Source organism: Indicator indicator, chromosome 5, assembly GCF_027791375.1.
Source record: "Indicator indicator isolate 239-I01 chromosome 5, UM_Iind_1.1, whole genome shotgun sequence".
Taxonomy (NCBI): Eukaryota; Metazoa; Chordata; class Aves; order Piciformes; family Indicatoridae; genus Indicator; species Indicator indicator.
The window spans coordinates 22,249,974-22,271,286 of record NC_072014.1 but is presented as its reverse complement, the minus strand read 5'-3'; the positions used below and the strand labels follow the sequence as shown (position 1 = coordinate 22,271,286).

The 21,313-nt window shown below is 37.4% G+C and overlaps 1 protein-coding gene across 1 annotated transcript in view; it reads right to left on the bottom strand.

The window, feature by feature from the left end:
* Positions 1-21,313, bottom strand: part of STK39 (serine/threonine kinase 39) — a 94,865-nt gene that overhangs the window by 16,060 nt on the left and 57,492 nt on the right. Inside the window, exons 14-15 of the mRNA XM_054381027.1 lie at positions 5,661-5,713; positions 3,787-3,855 (exon numbers count right to left, since the gene is read on the bottom strand). Of these exons, the coding sequence (XP_054237002.1) occupies positions 3,787-3,855; positions 5,661-5,713 (122 nt within the window). The remainder of the gene's footprint in view (positions 1-3,786; positions 3,856-5,660; positions 5,714-21,313) is intronic.

The window sequence follows — 21,313 nt, the reverse complement described above, 5'->3', positions numbered from 1 at the left end:
TGCCCCTCTTCAATCCAACAACCCTAAAAATCTTAGACAAACTATTATGGCATTTATTGTATTCACACTTCTATAAAAACATGTAAGATGTTGATGAAAAAAGTTTGTTACTTTCAAAACGTGATCTTGTTTCAAAATACAATCTGTGGAGTTCTCAGTTCTTTCTAATCACATTAGGCATTTCAATAGGAAGATTTTGTTCTGACTAAAATATGTTTCTCTGGTTACTAAGTGGTTACCTAGGTCTGGCTCCAACACCAAAGACAGATATCCATTTACACACAGTTAATGTTGGGTGTATTTAAAAGTGAGGGTCCATCTTCCATGATGCTCAAAGAATTCACAGGTACTTTTTGATAAAAATGCCTGAAACAAAGGACCACTAATATAAGCAAAGGGCAGGTGCATTTCTTGATGGTGTGGATATCAAGGCTTTTATTTAAGCAGTATTCCAGCAGGGAAGTATTCTTTGATACATTTGCTGCAATTTAGTATCTGTAAATACACCTTCTGGTTCTGATTATAGAAGATTAAGTATAGGCTAGGGCTTTTTTGAAATTATATGCACACTGTATACACCAGTGAAATCAGATTGCAACTGTGATTTTCAACATAACTGACTTGATAGGATTTGAGAGTCCTTCTCAGTATCAAAAATATAACAAAGCACTACTAGATGAATGTTCACTAGCTAATATACACATATGGCACATACACACAGAGACATGTTTATCTCAAAATGTATTTTGAAAATATTCCAAAATCTTTCATATGATTTAACACAGCTATTTTGGTACTGCATAAAAATACCTAGATATCAATGCCCACATATAAGCTCCAAGGTTCATTCTCTTCTGCAAATGCAAACTCCAGTCTGCTTTTGAACAACATTCTCTGCACTCATTCCCTTGATCTAGGGACCTCCTGTGAAACATGATACTGTCAATAGGAACAGAAACCAGTCAATTGAAGCCAGAACTGAACATGCAGGGTGGGATTTTTGCTTCTCTGTAGAACAGGTTGCTGAACTTAACTACATATCAGAATGGAAATCTTCCTGGGAAGCCTGTGTTAAGTGAAGCAAATCCAGCAAGATTCAAGAGGTGAAGCATGTTGATGCTTAGCAGTATATTCTATAGAACCTACACATTGGCCGAAAGCCGCTAACAGCTTCAGCTCACGTATGCCATGGACAAACTTTACACAACAGCTTTTGCTGACTCCTGTTCAAGTGCCCTTTCAGAAAATCAGCTGTTACACCAGCAAATTGTGGAGTTCAACATAAGCATGAGTACTTTAACCTTTCTTTTTCTCTCCAAGTCTCTACAAGTTCCAAGATCCATTAAACGAAACTGCAAGAACAACTTTTATGAGACATTGTTTTCATTCCTGTTATAGAGGCTGAATTTCTGCATGCTTCAGCTGAAATGTGAGAGGTTATTTATCAGATGCTTTCAATCTGGAAGCTAATGGAATCAGTTCCTCTGGTGAAGCAGGTTTACTAAGCTCTTCTATACTACTAACCTCTTCCTACATGTAAGATTTTTAAACCTTCTAATTTCGTATGAATAAGGTGGCAAAATCATTTCACACAGAACATTAGTTTTGTAAGCAGATTTACATTTTAAGTACCATCTGCTCTCTTATATGACCTATTGATTTCAACTAAGGGACTGTAATATTTCTTGACTACATTGATACAGTGAAATTCTGAAATTTGCAATACTTGCATGCAAATTGTTATATTCCGTACCCACACAACATTTAGCCAGGTTTCCCAAAGCAAATCACAAACATATTCTAACTTGCCTAACATTCTTTTTTTAAGATAGAAAGTAAATTGCATTTTGCAGAACCTGCCTTTCAGTAAAATAAGAAATCCTAAGTCATTATCAACTAGGAAGAAACAACTTTCAAACATATCAAAATGTTAATAACTTCACAGGTGAAGCAGATACAAGTGAAAACTATAGTACAAAGTCATGCAAGAATTGCTGTCTGTGGAACTCAAGGTAAATTATATCACAGAAAAATGGATGTATCAACTGGTTATAATTAATAAGATTACATCTAAGTTGAATGCTTTCATTACATACAAGAAAGTTGATTTCCTTTTTTTTAACACCACATAAATAGAACAGAATGGACTGTCATCATAATGCTAAAAATCAAAGCAGGAACTAAGCAAGGAAATAAACTTTTATTATTAACTAGACAGTGTCTCTAACCAAGTCTGCTAGGGAAAACCTTACTTGTTCAAATATTTGTGCTTCTTCGAGAACCAAAGTCCAATCACTAAAGCCATAAGAGATATCTATCTTCATTTGCCTCTCCTCCATCACTCCTCCTGAAAGATGGTAACAAATCCCATTTGTGGTGCCATTTCCATAAAAGTCCACTTTGCATTGGAAGAGAACCTTTCAGCAAAGGGAAAAGGGGAAGAGTGAAGAAGGGAAAAGGGGTTTTACTGGGTGCTAGCAGGACTTGCACTGCAGCGTCTCCAACCATGACTATTGACTTCTGTGCAACATACAAGTGCTAGCTGACTGCTCAGGCAGGTGGGATAGCCAAGTGATAACAACTCTTCTCTTAGCCAGAAAAGAAATTACTTATTTGTTATTTCTAATGAAGTAAGGTATCTTGTGGCAATGAAAATTCTGACAAAAAAATCAGCAGCAGTATGGTAACAACGTTTTTCATACTGGATGTTTAAAAGGAAATGAATCAAGGCCAAGCTACCCCTCTTCCTTGAACCTTTATAGTCACAGCACAGTAGAAGCAATTTAAGAGTGTCTGGTAGCCTGAAACATATGCAAATTTCCCATAAATACTTTTTCTTAGAAATTAAAAGTAGACATAGAAATAGATCAGATCGAATTATCCTGCATTCTGAACATACAAAAGCAAGTACAAAAGCAACACAGAAGTATTGGCTTCACTCTGAAATACTTTAGTTAACCTACAAACACACTGAGAATGTATTTAGACAATCTTCCAGGCAAGTCAGATGAACTTAAGCATGTGCTCTCCATATCACTGAGAATTTTGATAGTGATAGCTGAACTAATTGATAGGAACTTTTCTGATTACAACACAAACATTGATTTGCTAGCATTTCTCAATTCAGTTCTCATAAATTTAGTATCTGCTAGCTCCCTATCTTGGCAACTACGTATCTACTGGTTTTGAACAACCAGAAGAGAAGCAACTGCAGGGAACTAAGCACTTCCAAATTAATCATCTTTGTTGGGTACTGAATTTAGTTTTTTAAAAAATAAAAATAATAACCAAAGCACAGAATAGAAAACTAGAGAAGTATCTTTCCTCTCAGTAGCCTGAAATTTCTGATTACCTTTTATTCCATCAAAGAAATAATATCTCTAGAAGCAACTTCCATAGATCCTAAACCCTGGCTTGTTTCTACTTCCATGAACAGAATACTTACCAACTTCAGGGCTGCAAAAGAACACTTTCCAAAATCCCACTGAAAAAATAATTTTATTCTTAAACAAAAAAATTAAGCTAGTACAAAAATGACCAATCACTCAATTGTAAATAATCCTTCAGGACATCTGTATTATATTGTCTCTCTCATATCACTAAAGAGTCCAAACTTCCAAAGGCAATCCTTGGATTGGTATCAAAACTGGTTTGTTGACTGAACTATGCATATATAAAAGCATAATTAGCACAAAAAGGATTTTGTGAAAACCAGCATTAGAAAAATCCATCCATTTAGCACAAACTTGTCACAAGAGCATAACTGCAAACAAAAATGTCATTTACCTATAACTACATCATGACCATCGACCAGGCCTGCAGAGAACAGCTCCTGAGAAACGCCATCTGCCGTGTCTGTCCAAAAGGTGAAATGAGTAAGTGTGAGAGCTCACAAAGAACAAAAAAAAGTATCAGTCATCCAATGTAATTTAACAAAAGTGTATTTTAGTTCCAAAACACCCATAGAGGCAGACTTGAATTCAAAATTATCTTCAATTAGGAGGAAAACAGATAATTATCTTATCAGCCTCTACACAGCAAAACACAAGGTGATGATTTGGTTCATTGTGAACCCCCTACAGACCTTTTCTGGCCACTAGCATTTCTTCTTTATTATCTAACTACATACTCCTACATAGTTTACAAGTACAGTATCTTCCTAATCAAGAAAATAAACTATGTCCTGGTGTAGTTTTCACTGGTTTTTTTATCCACTTCATTGTTATATATCTAGACAGAGCCATGTTATATAGGCTCTCTTGTTTGTTACCAGTAGGGCAAAAGAGTTACAGTTATTTTTTGAGCCTAAGGCTTAAAATAGCTTTAAGTACTGTGACCCAGGAAATTCAGAGCTTTGGATCAATTTTCCATGTACCTGTGTGGTGGTGACTGGTACTTGCTCCTGGATAAAAGCATTGGAGGGCTTAGAGGTAATATGGCCTCAAACCCAAATAACAGTGTGAAACACATGCCTTGAAGCAGTTACACAGATCTGCATCATTTTCTCAAGAAATATACACAGGTGACAAACATTATTGCTGAGCTAGAGCTAGATGCAATTTCTGGAGAGCTCTGAAGATGAATTATAGCTGCCTCCTAGCTGCCTCAGTGACTGACTACTAGGAACAGTCCTGGTATGTTGTATCCTGTATTTTTTAATGAAGTAAGAATTCCAAACATCTTATGTAACTGCTAAGAGAGTATTTAGGGAACTCTTTTGACAAGTGACTAAACCTGGATGCTCTGTGCCCAATTAACCGACAGATCTCTTGTTATTACCCATTGCCAAAATAAGTGAGAAATGCGGCTAGACAACAGAGAGTATATCCACACACAGCGCTACTGCACATGAAAGACACTATGATTCACAGGGAAGCAGGCACCTCTTTCAATCAGGATTCATTTTTGGTTGGAAATTCTTTGAAGGCTCTTCTATATATAGTGCATACTGACTTCTGAGAAATATTAAATGTGTTCATAGTTCAAAAGGTTGCTATTTAACAAGGATGACACCTCCTTATTCAATATATGAGCATCCTGTACATTTTATCCCAGTAATAATTGGTTTTCCTCAAACAAAATAACTTCAGGAGTTCTTACAGGAATAAGCACTGTAAAGCCAATACAGTTTTAGAAGCATGCAGTAGAGTTTAAAGTTTTGATGCCAGCATTTCTTTCTAGTGATGACACCAAAGCTAGAGATGCAAGTCAACTTTCAGTCAAAGACAGCATTTGAAAAATGCTGTGTATGTACCTCATATTTGCAAACAGAACTTCTTTTATTAAAAAGGGGAAAGAAACTCAAGTATTAACACCATTGCCAGACATACTTTTATGACTTCTATATAATGTTTTCTACAACATTTTCCAAATATGAAAATGGAAATTCCATAGCTGTAAATATTGCTATGCAGGGTCTTATATAACATACAGATAATTTCAATAAGACATGAATTAATAAAGTATACTGTGGATCAAGTCTTCTGATACTATATGTTATGCAGCACTAGAATTTATATGCATCTGCTATTCTTCTTCAAATGAGGTTCAATATAAAGCTCCACCTCCAGAAAGATAGTTTGTATTAACCATAAGCCGTAATCACATTCTGAAATAGCTTTTTGAGCAATAAAAGAATAATTCAGTTGAAGAAGCCTTACCTCTACCTGGAGTAAACTCAAACCGTATGTCATTAAGTTCTTTCCTGGAGTTCCTGAAAAACATTCAGTGTGCATACATTAAAATCTAATGAAGAACAGAGCAACCCTATTCAGCTCCTAAACACAAAGAATACTTATGGCACTGACAACTGCAGTTTTGTAGTGTGGATTCCCTCAGCTTGAAAAACACTGCTCTCCCAAAGCACCCAGACTGGAGAGATGCCACCGCATTTTTGATGGCAGCATTTTGGGGAAAACTAACAAAAAGATGTATTTAAACTGAAAAATGCCTTTGTTAATCTGAGGATAAAATAAGGTTCTCTGATAAATAGTTTCACCTTCAAAAGACAATCTGCCACACTGAGTCTACTAGTTCAACCTAATGTGTATCACATGTACTACCCCTTCTCCTCCAAGAGTAACAAAATATTGACTTCGACTTAAAAGCTTTTTACCTGAGATCAGATGTATACAGAGACTCTTTTAAGACACAAAGTATCTACCAGACGTTAAACACTGAAAAATAGTGTTTATAAAACTGTTTTGAAATTAGTACTTCTATAACTTCTTTTACTGACCACCATTGTCTCAGCAGTGAGGTTTCATCCACAGATAAAATAAGCAACAGAGTGTGAAAGCCAAAGGTCTTCTTTTTTCCCACAGAGTGCTTTAACCAGTTCAGTGTATGACACAGTCACAAGCAACTTAATAGCTATGTTTAAAAATTACTTTACAAACTCATACTGTGCTTCAAACCTTCATTCCTTGCACATTTCCAGCTACAGTATTAGTTAGTAATTTCTATTACAAATAAAGCATTAGCCTCTTCACAAAACAGATATCCGTTGCATTTTTGGAAATGGCAAGTCAGCTGAGCACAGGAATGAATTTAATTGATGTAGCATACTCATTTTCCAATGAATAGCTCAATACACATGAAACCTAACAGCAGCGAATGTGTTTGCAGTCCATTATTCATCTCCTTAGCAAGGAAACTGTATGCAAGCTCGTATTTCAGCATACCAGGCCATGAAGTCTTGCTGTGGGAAAACTGAATCCAACAGGCAGGCACAATCAGCTGTGACTTACAGCTACTATCACTTGCTAAATAGTTATAAACATATTACAGAGTCAAAAACCAGCAACATGCAGGAATACCAAAAATAAATGATTGGCAACACAGACAAAAGCAAGACAGCAAACCCTGAAAAATAAGCATGCCACATACAGCGCTTAAAATGGAAAGCATACATTTACTGAATGCTTCAAAGATTAAGGAGTTCCAGGTTCCCAAAACTCTCCTCTAAATAAAAAACTATGGAAGTTCAAGATCACTAATATATAGCTGCAGATAAATGCAGCTAGTTAGGTACAGAATTAGAGGCTCACTGATTTCTGTTGTAGAAATCTGATGTCATTATATGGGATACTGCACTAGTTTAATTCAACAGGAAATTTGTATGAATCTCAGTTCTTTCTTTCCCACTGCCCACCCCTGAAAAACCTGAACGGCATTTGTTATATCTAATAAACATGTTAGGACTGCCATTTTCCAAAAAAGGGAAGTCACACAGAGATTTAGCATTCTTCTTAAAAAAGGCACATTTTGACTGAATGTGGGAAGCAGCTCAGACTTTGATACTCATTTCCAACACACTCTTCTGAAGAAGCAAAGCAAGGGAATAAAAACTTTATCTCACACCTTTGCAGATGAAAATCAGAAAGTTCTGCTTCTTATTAGCAGCTACACTGAATTGTTCTAGCCTGCCTACCTTTTTCCACAGAGGTGTACACTAAAACCAGCTGAGAATTCCGCAGATTTCATACTCTTAGAATTATCTATCTAGAAAATAATACATTAGAATGTTAGATTCTATCTTTCTACAGACCTCCCCCGTAAGTAGAACATCCACCATATGGAAACGTACTAAGTAATTATGAACTCTAAAGAAAATTACCAGTATCTAACAGACTGATACAGCTATGTGAAAGAGCAACTGCTCTTTCTTCAAGCAGACTCTTTCCTCAAGCAGGATGCAAATGGGAGGTACTTTACTTTGTCTGCAGAATCACCAAATGTTACAGGTTGGAAGGGATCTCCAGAGATCGAGTCCAACCATCCTGCCTAAGCAGGATCACCTAGGATAGGCCACACAGGAATACACACAGGCAGTTTTTGAAAGTCTCCAGAGGAAAAGTCACAAACAGAAAGTTAGTGAGTCAAATCTGTTTATTTAAGTGAAGATGAAAATCCAGGGAAAGTTGATATGTATTCTGCCATCCATCTTTGCTATCTGTAATTGTTATACTTTGAACTCTTTTTGAACTAGGAATGCTGCTGCTTTCTCTTTAATGGCATACTACTATTCAGGAAAGCAAACCAAAGGAAGTTTGGCAAGATTAATTTGCTAGAACTCTCTAAGTGCTTTTGCTTACAGTTCCATTACCTTCCAGACATTTATTGATTTCCATAAAATATTTATTTCATTACATATTCCACCAAACAGAAGATGCACTCGAGTTCTCCCCTAAAAGCTGCTCATGCTCTTCTCCAGTTTTCAAACACTTCTCTGGTTCTAGTTAGCATCACCATTACTGCAAATTAGTTTGCTAGTTCCATCGATACACTTTGGTGACAACTGTTTGGATTTGTTGATTTATTCATAGCCAGAATTTCCGAGCAGCTTTAATTTGTTCCATTGGAGTTCTCTTTTCGCTTACATCCGTTACAATCTTATCATGCAGCAGCACACAGAGACATTTATTTCTGCTAAATAGAAAAATGATTTGAAGAAAGGCACTTAGTACCTTTGTGATTAATAATTTTATCTTCTTCATAATTTCTTAATGTTCCCTACTTTCTCCAATGTATTTGTGAAAAAGTTATTTCCAGTTTAAAATGCAGACTCAGACCTTTTTGTCAACTCTTTTAATAGCTCTTACTTGCTTCTTGCTCATTGCTGTTACAAATATACCTTGATTATCATGGATGAAAACAGCCCATCTCTTCTAACATACAGTAAATTTGAAATACTTTTGTGCATTTTAGCACACTGCAGTTTATTAATTTCCTGCAGGTTGCTTTTCATTATGCATTCACCTCCAACAGGAGGAATTCCACAGAACTGCTTCAATTAAGAGTGACATCAAAGCACAACATGCTGAGACATCTTGGCAGCCATCTTTCTTGAAAAGTAATTTCAGAATTTAAAACTTAACACCTTATGAAAGCATATTTTGCACATCTCCATTATTATTTTGTTTCCAACAGAACCACTTGATGTGCACACTGAGATTGCTAGATCTGGTTTTATAGGGAATAATGCCTCTTCAAGAACCAGGAAAAACATAGGGGCCAACTTCACTCAGTCCCTCATCTGTAAACTTAGACCATTAGGATATGAAACAAAGAGGAAATGTTTTGCAGAATAATGCTGTATTTATAAAATCAGGATTAGAGAATAAACAGTTATGCAGCTGCTCAGATCGACATGGTTCTACTGAAAAAATCCTAAAATATGAAAGAGATTTCAGGCATTCACATTTAAAGACAATCAAATAAACACCTAATCACAGCATAATTCCTGCTATAGTCAATTAGCTACGTTGCAAGTCCCTGACAAAAGATCTACAGTGTTGAATTAAAATAGGAAATCATGTTTGTGTAATGATGCCAACCATAAATTTGAGACATTTTCATTCTTTCGTCCTTAAATGCAGATTGTCTATAATATAAGTGAGATTCATGAAAATTAAGATATCTTGGAATTAAGGTCTAAATCATGTTGGCATAACTTGATTATGTATCAAACAGCAGCCTTTCATCCTTTTTACTACTGCTATTCAACCCCCACCCTGAATTTTATCCACCACTTCTCATGCAGCATTATCTGAAACATCAGTTATTATTTTCCCACAAGGTTCAGCATCTTCCATATAGCCTTTAGGGAGAGTCTGTATTCCTGGATGAGACACATCTTACAACAGCTAGGTAACTGTATATATTTTTCCTTCTCAAAGTAAGCAAAAATTTCTCAAACAAGGTAAGCCAAAAGAAGGGTGTGGGCATGCGTGCAAGATCACACAGGTTTTGTCTCTGCATCACTTGCTGAATTTTCAGACTTAGCTATTCAATCATCACATGTGGTTTATTTACAAAGATCAATAAACGGAGCTGAGTGAGAAGGCAGGTGATACAGGATGGTAATAAACAAAGCTGACCTGTGAAATAGTACAGAATACATATATAGCACATGGAAACTGCACCATTTGTGGCTTTTGATTAATCACAGCAGAAGCAAGACTCACTGTTTTTTTTTTTCATTCTCTTCTTTCAGATGAAGTTAGAAACCATATATCGAAGGCACTTCTCCATCACCACCTGTTCCATCACTATGTCAGATAGACAGCAAGCACTGTCTAGACTACACCACAGGCATTGTAGACTTCCATGCTTTTAACCAATAGTCACTTACTTCTGTAGTCCTGAAATACACAGTTCTTTTGAAGTCCATTAAAACTCTAGCATTTCTTTTAGTTTTGCTGAAAAAGTTCCATGGGTTTATAACTTATCCCCCTCCATATACATTACTGGAAGTACAAAATGTTTCAGTGTATGATGCTTCAAGATAAAGTTATAGGACTCAAAAGTTAAATACACAAAACTGTTAGTAACATCGAATCTTCACACGTTCTTAGGTAAAGAGCAGGTCCCTGAAACGCTGCAACATATCTGTTCATCAATACACTTTAAGAGGTAGCAGCAATACTAAGGGAAAAACACAGCCAAACAATGCTTTCAAGGCTGAAAACCAGCCAATGCTACAATGAAACACTATCACTTGGTTGCTAAGCTGTTGGAATGAGACAGCAGTTACCTATTAAAATTTACTATCTGTATGCCATCTATCATACAGAACAGGCAAGTGTACATTACAAAATGCAGCCACCAAGTGAATTGTTAGTTACAGTTAGATCAGCTAAAAACAGTCTGCAGCTCCAGAGTAGCCAACAGCTCCTCCAGCAGCAAAGGACTTTATGACAGTTCTATTCACAGGTGACCAATCCCAAATTGCTTAAGAGTTGAAAGAAATCAGTGTTCTCAATCTAATAAAAACAGATGGGACATGAGTGTAAAACTAAGATAATGCACACGTTGCACAATAAAAGAAACACAAGAAAACTAGCTGATACACATGACCACCACCAGACGAGTCTGCAAAACAATGTTTATAATTTTAGAAGTGGCAGATGAACATCTGTCCTCTCTATCCATTGCTCTACAGCCTCAAGTTTTCATTCCTTGACATAGAAGTGTCAGATATTTTAGATATATCTATACCTAAAATGCTTTTAAATAGGGCCTTCTCTCTTTCTGCAGCTGCTGATGCAAGAAGCTAAATCAAAAGAACACTAAATCCTTCATTTTTTTTCTTTGTTATATTCAATCCAAGCTAAGTCAAACAGCAAACTCTGGAACAGTTGTTTTTTTTAAACCTCAATTCTCAGTGACCCATTTCTCTACATAGGCAGTGAAAAGCAGTATTAATTTGCATCATCTTTTTTGAGGCTCACACTTTGCACCTGCTGTCATATATCAGCCGGTGTAAATAACTTAGGCAAAGGACTTTCAGTTTTGTTCCTGCAGAGACAGCAATATTAATCAGAGGGGTTTTCCCCCAAAATTAGTCCTGAATTACCTCAAAAGTTTCTTTAAAAGTAGTGGTAAAGGTTTAACCAATGAAAAGCATCAATATTTCTAACAAGTATTTGAAATATAATGAAGGGCAGTATGCAGTTATGAGAATTTATTAATGTGGTTCAACAAGAGCAAATGCAAGGTCCTGCATCTGTGTCAGGGTAATCCCAAGCACCAATACAGGCTGGGCAGGAACTGGCTTGAGAGCAGCCCTGAAGAAAAGGATCTGGGAGTGCTGATGGATGAGAACCTCAACATGAGCCACCAGTGTCCATTTGCAGCCCAGAAAGACAATCACATCCTGGGCTGCACCAAGAGAAGCTTAGCCAGCAGGTCAAGGGAGGTGATTCTCCCCCTGTACTCTGCTCTGGTGAGACCCCACCTGGAGTATTGCATCCAGTTCTGGAGCCCCTATTACAGGAAGGATCTGGGCATGCTGGAGCATGTCCCTAGAAAGGCCACAAGGATGATCAGAGGTCTGGAGCACCTCTCCTGTGAGGACAGACTTGAGAGGGTTGGGACTATTCAGTCTGGAGAAGAGAAGGCTCTGAGGAGACCTTATTGTGGCCATCCAGTATCTGAAGGGGGCATACAAGAAAGCTGGGGAGGGACTTCTTAGGGTGTCAGGTAGTGATAGGACTAGGGGGAATGAAGCAAAACTAGAAGTGGGTAGATTCAGATTGGATGTTAGGAAGAAATTCTTCACCATGAGGGTGGTGAGACACTGGAACAGGTTGCCCAGGGAGGTGATAGAAGCCCCATACCTGGAGGTTTTTAAGGCCAGGCTGGATGTGGCTCTGGGCAACCTGATCTAGTGTGAGGTGTCCCTGCCCATGGCAGGGAGGTTGGAACTGGATGATCCTCGAGGTCCCTTCAAATCCTAAGAATTTTATGATTCTATAAAATATCAATGATTGGTCAAAACCAGAAGCGATCTTAAACAGACTTGTTCCCAGAATGAGCTGGGAGTACAGATGACATCAGTAATGTTAAAAAACAATCACCCTGAAATATTCATCAGGAGCACTTCAGTAACAGAGAGGACAACCACCCCACACACACAATTTGATTTGTTTCTTAAGCCTCACAGCACATTGCGGCCATAGTTGCCTTTTTCAGATGTGTCAACAGATCAGCTTCTCCACTTTGAAGCAATACAGCACCTGCCTGACTGCTAAGACATACCAGAGCAAGAAATAGATCAAACATGTGAAGGCTTACTTTGTATGCTTCTGCATGCAAGGTATGCAAGAAGAGAAATTATAACTTGTTAGTCCAGTGACAAATTCTCCAAGTACAGTGTTACAAAATTACCACAATCCTTGAAGAAAAATTTCAGTTCTTTAAATTAGAAAGTGTAAAAGGTAGATCATTGCCAGGAGGCTTGGGGTACTTAAGAAGAGAGCTCTAGAAATGTGATTTCATTTATGAACTCAAGACAAAGGACTTGCATCAAGTTCTACAGGAATATGTAATAGACATAAGTCCACAGTTCATAAAAAAGACTTCGAGGGTGTGTGAAGGTTTTAAGACTGTCTTTTTAATTTTTCTTCACAAAGTTCAAGCAGAGAAAGTCAAAGAATGTAAATAAGTCACTATTGGGTGTAAGAAAGCAAAATAATGATTATTCTAAACACTTCCATTGGAGAGAGAGAAATGTTTAACAATCTCTACTGAAAACAAGGTTGGGGAGTTTGGGCAGTCAGGGACTTGGCTTGCTCACTCGGTTTCTGTCTGCCTGCTTCTTCTTCTTTTCTGGCTGAAGATAACACACTGACCTTGACAAGCTAAGTCTAACAGCCTCTCTGCTTCTTGACTCTCTGCCTTCTGCCAGGGGAGTCTGGGGGGATTCCTTCTGACTGGGGGCAAGGCCCCTTGGGGGAAGCAAAGGGGGCTTGGTTGTGCTTTTCTGTTGATTGTACATATTTGTAAATGTTGTGAATAGTGTATATTTATACATATTCATTGCATTTCATCATAGATCATAGTTTTGCTTGTAAATACAGCTTTCATTTGCTTCCAGACTGAGCTAGCCTGGTCATTTTTGGAGGGAGGGGTGGGTTTCAGCTCTCACACTGTTACAGGGAAGGCTCAGAGAAACCTTTTTTCCTCATCCAAGCCAAAGAATGTTTTAAATATGTTGAATCAAAAACTCCCTGGATGTGTGCACCCTTTCAACGACATTGTCCTGCAGTTTTTCACTCCTGATGATCTACCACTATGCTACTGTCATAACCACAGGAAACTTGTAGGCAAACAGAAACACATCAGAGCCACGGTTGAATTATTGCAATCTGCATATCATCCATCTAAACTTCATGGATCCCAACCAGCTTATCACAAAGACTGGGAAGAATGGCAAAAAGTCTAAGCCTTGTTTTAAGATCTTCAAAAGCTTTATCTAGTTTTCGTGCCATTGGCCAAACTTTCTCAAAAGTAGCTTTCAATGAATAGGCTTCATCAGAAAGTCTGCTCATATGTTAACTTCTTATCCCACCTGCGTCCCAGGGAACCTCTTGTGGCCATTTATGGACCCCACCACAGCAGCAATGACAATTGCTTGTGGAGCAGAACAGTATCAATGAAATGAGTTCAGTTGAAATTTTGCCTCCCCCTCAAAAATATGAGAAGTGACAAATCAACCTATGAAAAATTGACTACTTTATAGTGACTCAAGATAGTCCCAAGAACACCCCTACTGGAGAAAAGTGTAAAGAGAGAGAGCCACAACACTAAGTGCAAACAAGCAGCCTAACCAGACAAAATTAGTTAAAAAATTCCAGCCCTATCAAAGGTACTATGTCACCACATTCACAGGCTATGCTAGCACAGACTGACAAAGATGAAACAGTGTGGCTTCCCAAACTAAATGTGACATCTTTAAAACTACTAGAAAAATATCTGATTAGAATTAAATTTTGAATTATCAAAATGTAAGCCATATTACAGCTGACCACTGACATACATGCCATTAAAAAGAAAATTACTTTTAACATTGAGGCCAATTCAAGTTTTAACCTATATCCTTTAACATAAAAGAGGTCGAGAGTGCTGTTTTTTCTTTGTTCCTCCTCTATATATTTTTTTTTTCAAATAATACAATAAAAAAGTCAGAATGCAGGTTAAATGCCTAATCCTTGGCATCTAACTATTTAGACATGCAAAACCTTCCTGATAACATGAATTTAGCAAGCAGAAACAAGATATTGGCTCGACAATTATAAATTTTACATATAAATGTTGTTTTGATAAACAAATATACCATTTCTCTACTAAATAAGTGATGGTATAGCAATTGCATATGGGATTATTTAGGTTATAATTACACTAAAATTTAAAATGTTTAATTTATTTTCAATAAAAATACAGCAAGGCATAAAAACATCCTTAAATAGTGAATAAGACATGTATAATTTACCATTTTTAAAGAGCAAGCTTTAGAGGAAATAACAGAGATACAAATAGGGAGTGGGATTAGAATCAATAGTTTAATCAAAGGTTCCTGCTTACTGATTTCAGTCATGATTTAATCATGATTACACAGGTTATTTAAATGAAGTCTCCATGCTGTGAAAATAAATTTCAGTTCAGTAACCATGTGACCACACCTCCTGATTCCCAAGGCAAAAAGCCTTAGAGGTGAATAAGATATAGGACAGTGCTCAATACTGTAACCACAGGTACATTTTTTCCAAGAATTCTACAAATGGTTTTGTTTATTATGTTTGCTACTGGATCAATTCCCAGCCTACAGAGAAGTTCTGTTACTTTCCAGTTGTAAATCTACCGCACAGGTGAGAGTTTGCTTGTGGATTTTGTCATTAAATACACTGGAGAACACAAGCCATTCTAAACAGCAAAAATTATGAGAAATATCTGTCCTTGGTGCAGGATATACATCAGCACCACTTCTTACATGGACTGGAATAATAACATTTTTTTAAGATAATCAAAACCCCCAAACCTAGAGGTAAAAAAATAAAATAAAGAAAATTGAGAACTCTGGGTTATGGTACTGAGCCAATTATCGAACTGATTCCATGTCTAGCCAAAGCAGATTTGGGGGTTTGCTTGTTTACGGTGTTTTTTTCTTCCTGAAAATCTAAGCCTCAAATGTAAACATAAACATAAAGCTTAACAAGGTACCTTCAGTTAAGTATTACTTTAACTTTACATGTAATGAATTTCGTAAGAAGGAGATGAAAAACAACAGGCCTACATGAAAGCAAGAAGACTAGCACTTGAGCTTCAGCTCAAGTGGGTATCTCCCCATCTATGATCTGGCACACAGAGGAAATCACATTTCCTGTAAGTCCTAACAGCTCTCCTGCTGCAGTGTGGCATGGCAACTGCCTGCTACTAGCTGCGCCTTGAATTTATCACCTGAATTGCACTGTCTGTACACTTCCCCACAAGTTAAATTCCTCAAAGTGCAATAAACGAGACATATTAGCTGAAGAATTATTTTTGTGAGAAATGCAGACACACACAAATGTTAATCTGTAAAGAACATGATCAGAATGCCACTACACATAGTTCTGCCTTAGCATGTTCTCTGCACAGTATTTTAAGCAAGACACACAATAATAACAGGAGTGTCCCACGTGCCAGTGCGTAAAGTAAAAATTTTCCATTAGCCCCTTTTGTTCTTCACAGGCTTAATTCATCCAGCGTGCATGAACTCTATTAAATTAGGTCCTGGGACATTTCAAATTACTGTCAGTAAATTATCTTCCTGTCATAGGAGCTAATTTAACCATCTTAGATTGCTTCAGATAATTTGCAATTCTTAGCTATTAACCATTAACAAGTCTCTTAATTTAACATGAATGTTATTAATCTAAATAGTCAAACGCGCTGACAACAAACTTCCTAAATGTGTATCAGTAAAAACTTGGTGGCAAGGCTGAAAATTTCAAATTAAGGGTGATGATTCCTCCCCACCTCCTTTCCCCAGTGGTATGAACAGTCCTGTTGGAGGACTTAAATCTCTGCAGAGTTCCTGGCAGGGTCTACTACCAAGACACACAGCATGCACAGCCTCAGAGGAGAAAATCTGGGTTACAAATTTCATTGCTTCCCATTCTCAAATTCCTTTTCCTCGGTGAGTCTGAGAATATAGTGGCAGCAGCATTTTAACATAATGATTGCTCAGGCTGGGTCATAGCTGCACAGCATGGAAACAGATCAAGCAATATCTGAGAACCAACACATTCAGTTCATTGCAAAATTCAAGCACGGCCTCTTCATAAAACTTGAACTTTGAAATAGTAATGGTCTATGTTAAGTATTTGTCTTTCAAAATCTTTTAATAGAATTACCTAAAACACACTGCAGTTAATTTTACTGGGGCACATACCTAAGACACAAAAGTGCAAAAGGTAGAAAATAAACTGGAAACTGCTGTCTCCAAGTGAAGGAGCAACCCTGACAGTAGGTAATACTTTTACAAGTTAGTCCCACTGAGGTATTAAATACAAGTTAAGAGCAGAAAAATCAGATACATAGGTCAGAAACCATCCAGCTAAGAGAGTGAAAGACCAGTACTTGTTTAAAGAGTGCTGTGGGATTGTTTAAAGACTATTTCAGAATCTGAGTTGCGCTTCTTATCCACAACAAGGTATTCGCACTAAGCAGAGATTGGTGTTAATTAGGCATTCCCTACTCAATTACTGAATGAGTCCCATCCTGCTCTGCTTGGCAGATGCAATGGAAGCTGACCATCTAGTAAAAGAATTACATTGATTCTTCTGCCAGAATTCCTTTAAATTTTTATGGGCACTATTAACCCTTTTTGGAACCCTTTTTACTACTAAAAAACAATATGCAAAACTGTCATCTAAGATTTGATGGATTTTGGTGTAGCATAGCCTTATTGTAAAAGAGAAAAAAAAAAAAGGCAAAACAAAAAACAAACAAAAAATACACCAAAAAAAAAAAAAAACAACCAGAGGAGCACTTAGTTCCACCTTCCTGACAAACCTTGTTGAAGTTTCTCCATCTCACAGAATTATTTGAGGTCATCAAGTCCAGCCTATGACCTAACACCACCACATTGACTAGACCATGTCCCAGTCTCAGGCACTACTCTTAAAATCTTTTGGCCCACACTCCAAACACTTAATTGTTTCTGCCCATCAGGCTCTAAACGTTTGCATCAACTTCCATGACAAACTATCTGTAACCAAGGCAGATCCACAGATTCAGTACTGAAGTGCCATTAGAGTTTTCTCTCCATACATCAGGACTCTCAGAAATCCATTCTCTCAAGTCCTAGCTCAGCCAGCCTCCATTACTCAGGAATGGCTCCTTCCCATCTGAGATGCTTACCCCTTTTGCTGTCCCTTTACCCCATGGCCCCTCTCTGGGGAAGCAAAAGGAAAGAAATGAAGAGCTGAGACCTTCCTGAGCCTTCTCTTGATGTGTCCTTTCCACCCCCTCTCATTCTCCCCACCAGCCAATTTGTTCCTTCTGCATTTTGTCAGTACTGACAGTCATTTTCAGCATCTAAACCCAGTGTTTTCTGAACTCACCAAGCTACTGCAGTTTCTATAATTTGATTGCCTCCAGTGAATTATTTTAAAAGAAAAAGCTATCAACATTTTGGATGATATACTGAGCTTTGAGTTTTTAAGTCTGGTATCTAATGTTCACAATGCTCATCTGCATATCAAGCTATACTTTAAAAGCTATATATAGTAGTAATATAGATGAAGTGCAGGAAATTGATTCTATCCTCATACTGCAGCCAACTTGCTCCATAATAATACGGTTCACAACTTATGGTTCATTTTAACAAATCCCATAAAAATCCTCTGATGTGCTCAAGCCTCTCTCAGCTATATGACTTAATGATCAATTCACCAAAAGACATCAACAAAATAGTTTAAAATCTGCAGTGGAGGTGGCTAAATGCATAAATCTCTGAGGATATTAGCTGTTTACTACCTAAGGTCCCAAGGAAATGCTCTGTGACACAAAGCAAGTCATCTACACCACTTTTATTCACTACAAATGCCAAAATTAGCAGTATTTTTACTTTCAGATGGTCCAAAACCATTTACTTGGTAAGATAATTAAAATGAAAGAGAGCAGTTAGGGGCTAGAGCATCTTTCTCCATATGCAGCTGCCCTAAACATAAGCTCATTCACCCTGCAATGATCCCAGCATAAGGACAGCTGTATATAGCTAAAATGGAGAGGGCAGCTTCCTTTGTAACTCAGGGCTGACTGTGAATGATTGAGGGCCTCCAGGTTTACATCCTACAATACAGGAAATCCAATTTCCAACTTTTATCAAAGAAGCCCATACAAATGTCCTTCTGCTAAGAAAACTGAGAAAGGAGCTGGGTTAGTGCAAAATAGATTACAGCAATAATTCAAGCATTAACACACTAACTTTCTGACCATTACTGTCTTTCCAAAACAGCACCTCTGTAGCTTGTCGCTGACGTTACCTGGTATAGTACAAGCTTGTTGATACTTCACTGGAACATCAGTCTCAAAGGTACCTTGGCCTTCATTTAACAGACTGGTATGATCCAAGTATTGAGGCTCTTTGGGGCTGGGCAGGAAGACTTCTAATCCCATGCCCATAAAGCAGTACTATACTGTCACCACAGCTGCTATTTCTCCAGAGCTGGCTTTTCTGAATTTGCTAACTGCAGCTAGACCTAAACTCAAAAAAGGAGATCTCAGGATTTCTCTACTCTTGGGTGAAACCACTCACTGCCAGGCCAGGGCCACTAATCATGTGCCTACAGTAAAATCAAAGAGGAAAAGCTTTTAACAAAATATACTGCCAGATACTTGTCACTGATAGACAAATGAGCTAACAGATGTATTTTGTTAAAAGTTAATGAATAATTAAGAGTTTCTTTCTCCAAATAAAGCTTCTGTTAATCTACCAAAGAACGAGATATTCAAATATAATTCTTGACAAGTATTCAGCAGACTACACAGCTCTGTCATGCTCTCCGCAGCCTCAGCTGTTCCTCTCCCCAGGTCAGCAATGAAGAGGAAGCACAACTATTCAAATGCCATCAGAGGTACAGCCAGGCAGTGGCTGCCCCGAATTTCTGTGAATGTTCTATAAACAAAATAACCTCCCCCCTTTAACTTAGCAAATACAAAGAAATTCTTAAGTACTAACTCTGTATCTACACCACTGGGCAGAGGTATAGGGAGCTTGTAGCCATGGTTCTCAAAGTCCCAACTAAAGGAAAAGAGCGCTGCTCAGTATGCCCCGGACTGCTCTAAAAACCCACAGCTACACACACAGTGTAGGCTATGTAGAGTGCTAGATCTGACTCTATTTATATGCTCAGGTTTCCATCACAGAACATTATTCCCCAGGAAATTGGTCATCTTAAATTAATAATATTCACTCTGCAAAATTATCCATCAGAGTTTTCAGCTTTTTTGGAAGACACTGCCAACAGTGTTGCCAGATGCCAGAGGCTATCTGCTGTTCAAAGGAAACTTCCTGGTTCATGGAATTGAAATAGTTTCCTTCCCTCTCTACCAATAACAACCTAAACCTTCATAATTGTAACACACTAATACAGTTACTATAGATTTGCTTTAAGGGAGTGAAGGGGGAGGGAATATTTTCACCCAGGAATTAAGAGGATTCTTAACAAAAAAGTTCACCATGCAAATAAGAATTCAGAAACTCAAGTCTCCTGGTATCAATCTTCTTTGGCTTCTGGTTTAAGAACTGCAGAAAACTAAAAGCATAATCCCTGACATTTCACTGTATTTGCAGGACTAAAATGTTTGCCCTGTGGCTTTGCCAACACTGCAAGTAACTGGGTAGGAGCTAACCACTCTGCAGGTTTCATCATAATTCTAAAATATCCAAAGCACTTCAGCAGCACATCCACACAGCAGTATAAATTGGTCTAGTTTGCAAATGGTTTCCTCTACCTGTTTGTCAGCAGAGAGATGAAAAAAAATATTGACAGCATAACAGAGCAGTTACGTAAATTGGACAACTAAAGTGATTTCAAATAATCTCTAAATCTTTTCTCTTGCCACAATGAAATTTATTACTCCTCTCTTCAGTAAACAATCTTTGGCAGCCACGCAATTTTCTGCCATATCACTAGCAAAGTAGTCAAAGAAAAGGAAGGAAAATAGATCTTGGAACTTGGCACTCATTCTGTGTACATTTTTTTTCTGATTTTTAACAGTTTTTGATGCTATTTTTTTAAAGGTAATTCTTATGCATAAATCTGCTATTTGTTTGTAACATACTGGTTGTAATTTCATAAATATGTCCCTATCTGACTTTTTATCTTTTTGTTAGCATAACCCCCCCCACAGCATTTCTCTTTCCTCCACAGCAGCAATTAGGATGTTACAATCTTTGACAAATATTCTGTCAATTCAAACTGGATGCAAACAAATATTAAAGTGAGAAGCAGCAAGTTTTTAAACTACGTTACTGATTTAAGGAAAACGGATGTAAATATATGAAATGCCACTGAAGCTTCTGATGAAAAAATACTTTTATCCAAGAATTAGACCACATAGTACAACAATTAAAATCTTTGTTATAGTGAGCTTTTAATTAATGGCAATCCAACTCATTTTCACTATGTATGCATTTAAGTCAGCAATGTATTTGTATCCATTTTCTGAAATATCTGTCACTTCCCAACAGTGACTGATCAAACTTGCCAGTGAAAAATATTCTGAGTAGGCAACTTGTAATGCAGCTATGGTTTATTTCTGTCAGAGGCTGACTGCTGAAGTGTGAAAGAAACTCATTAAAAATCTCACAATGTGATCCTGCATTGCAAGAAAAAAAAGAAAGGGAAAGAAAATACTTAATGAAGGGTACGCTTAGCCTGAAGCCACATTCATATTCTGCTTCTCATTTTATACTATTTCTGCAAGCAATTAAAAGACAGCAATTAGTCACAGAAACTCCATTCACACTGGTCATACT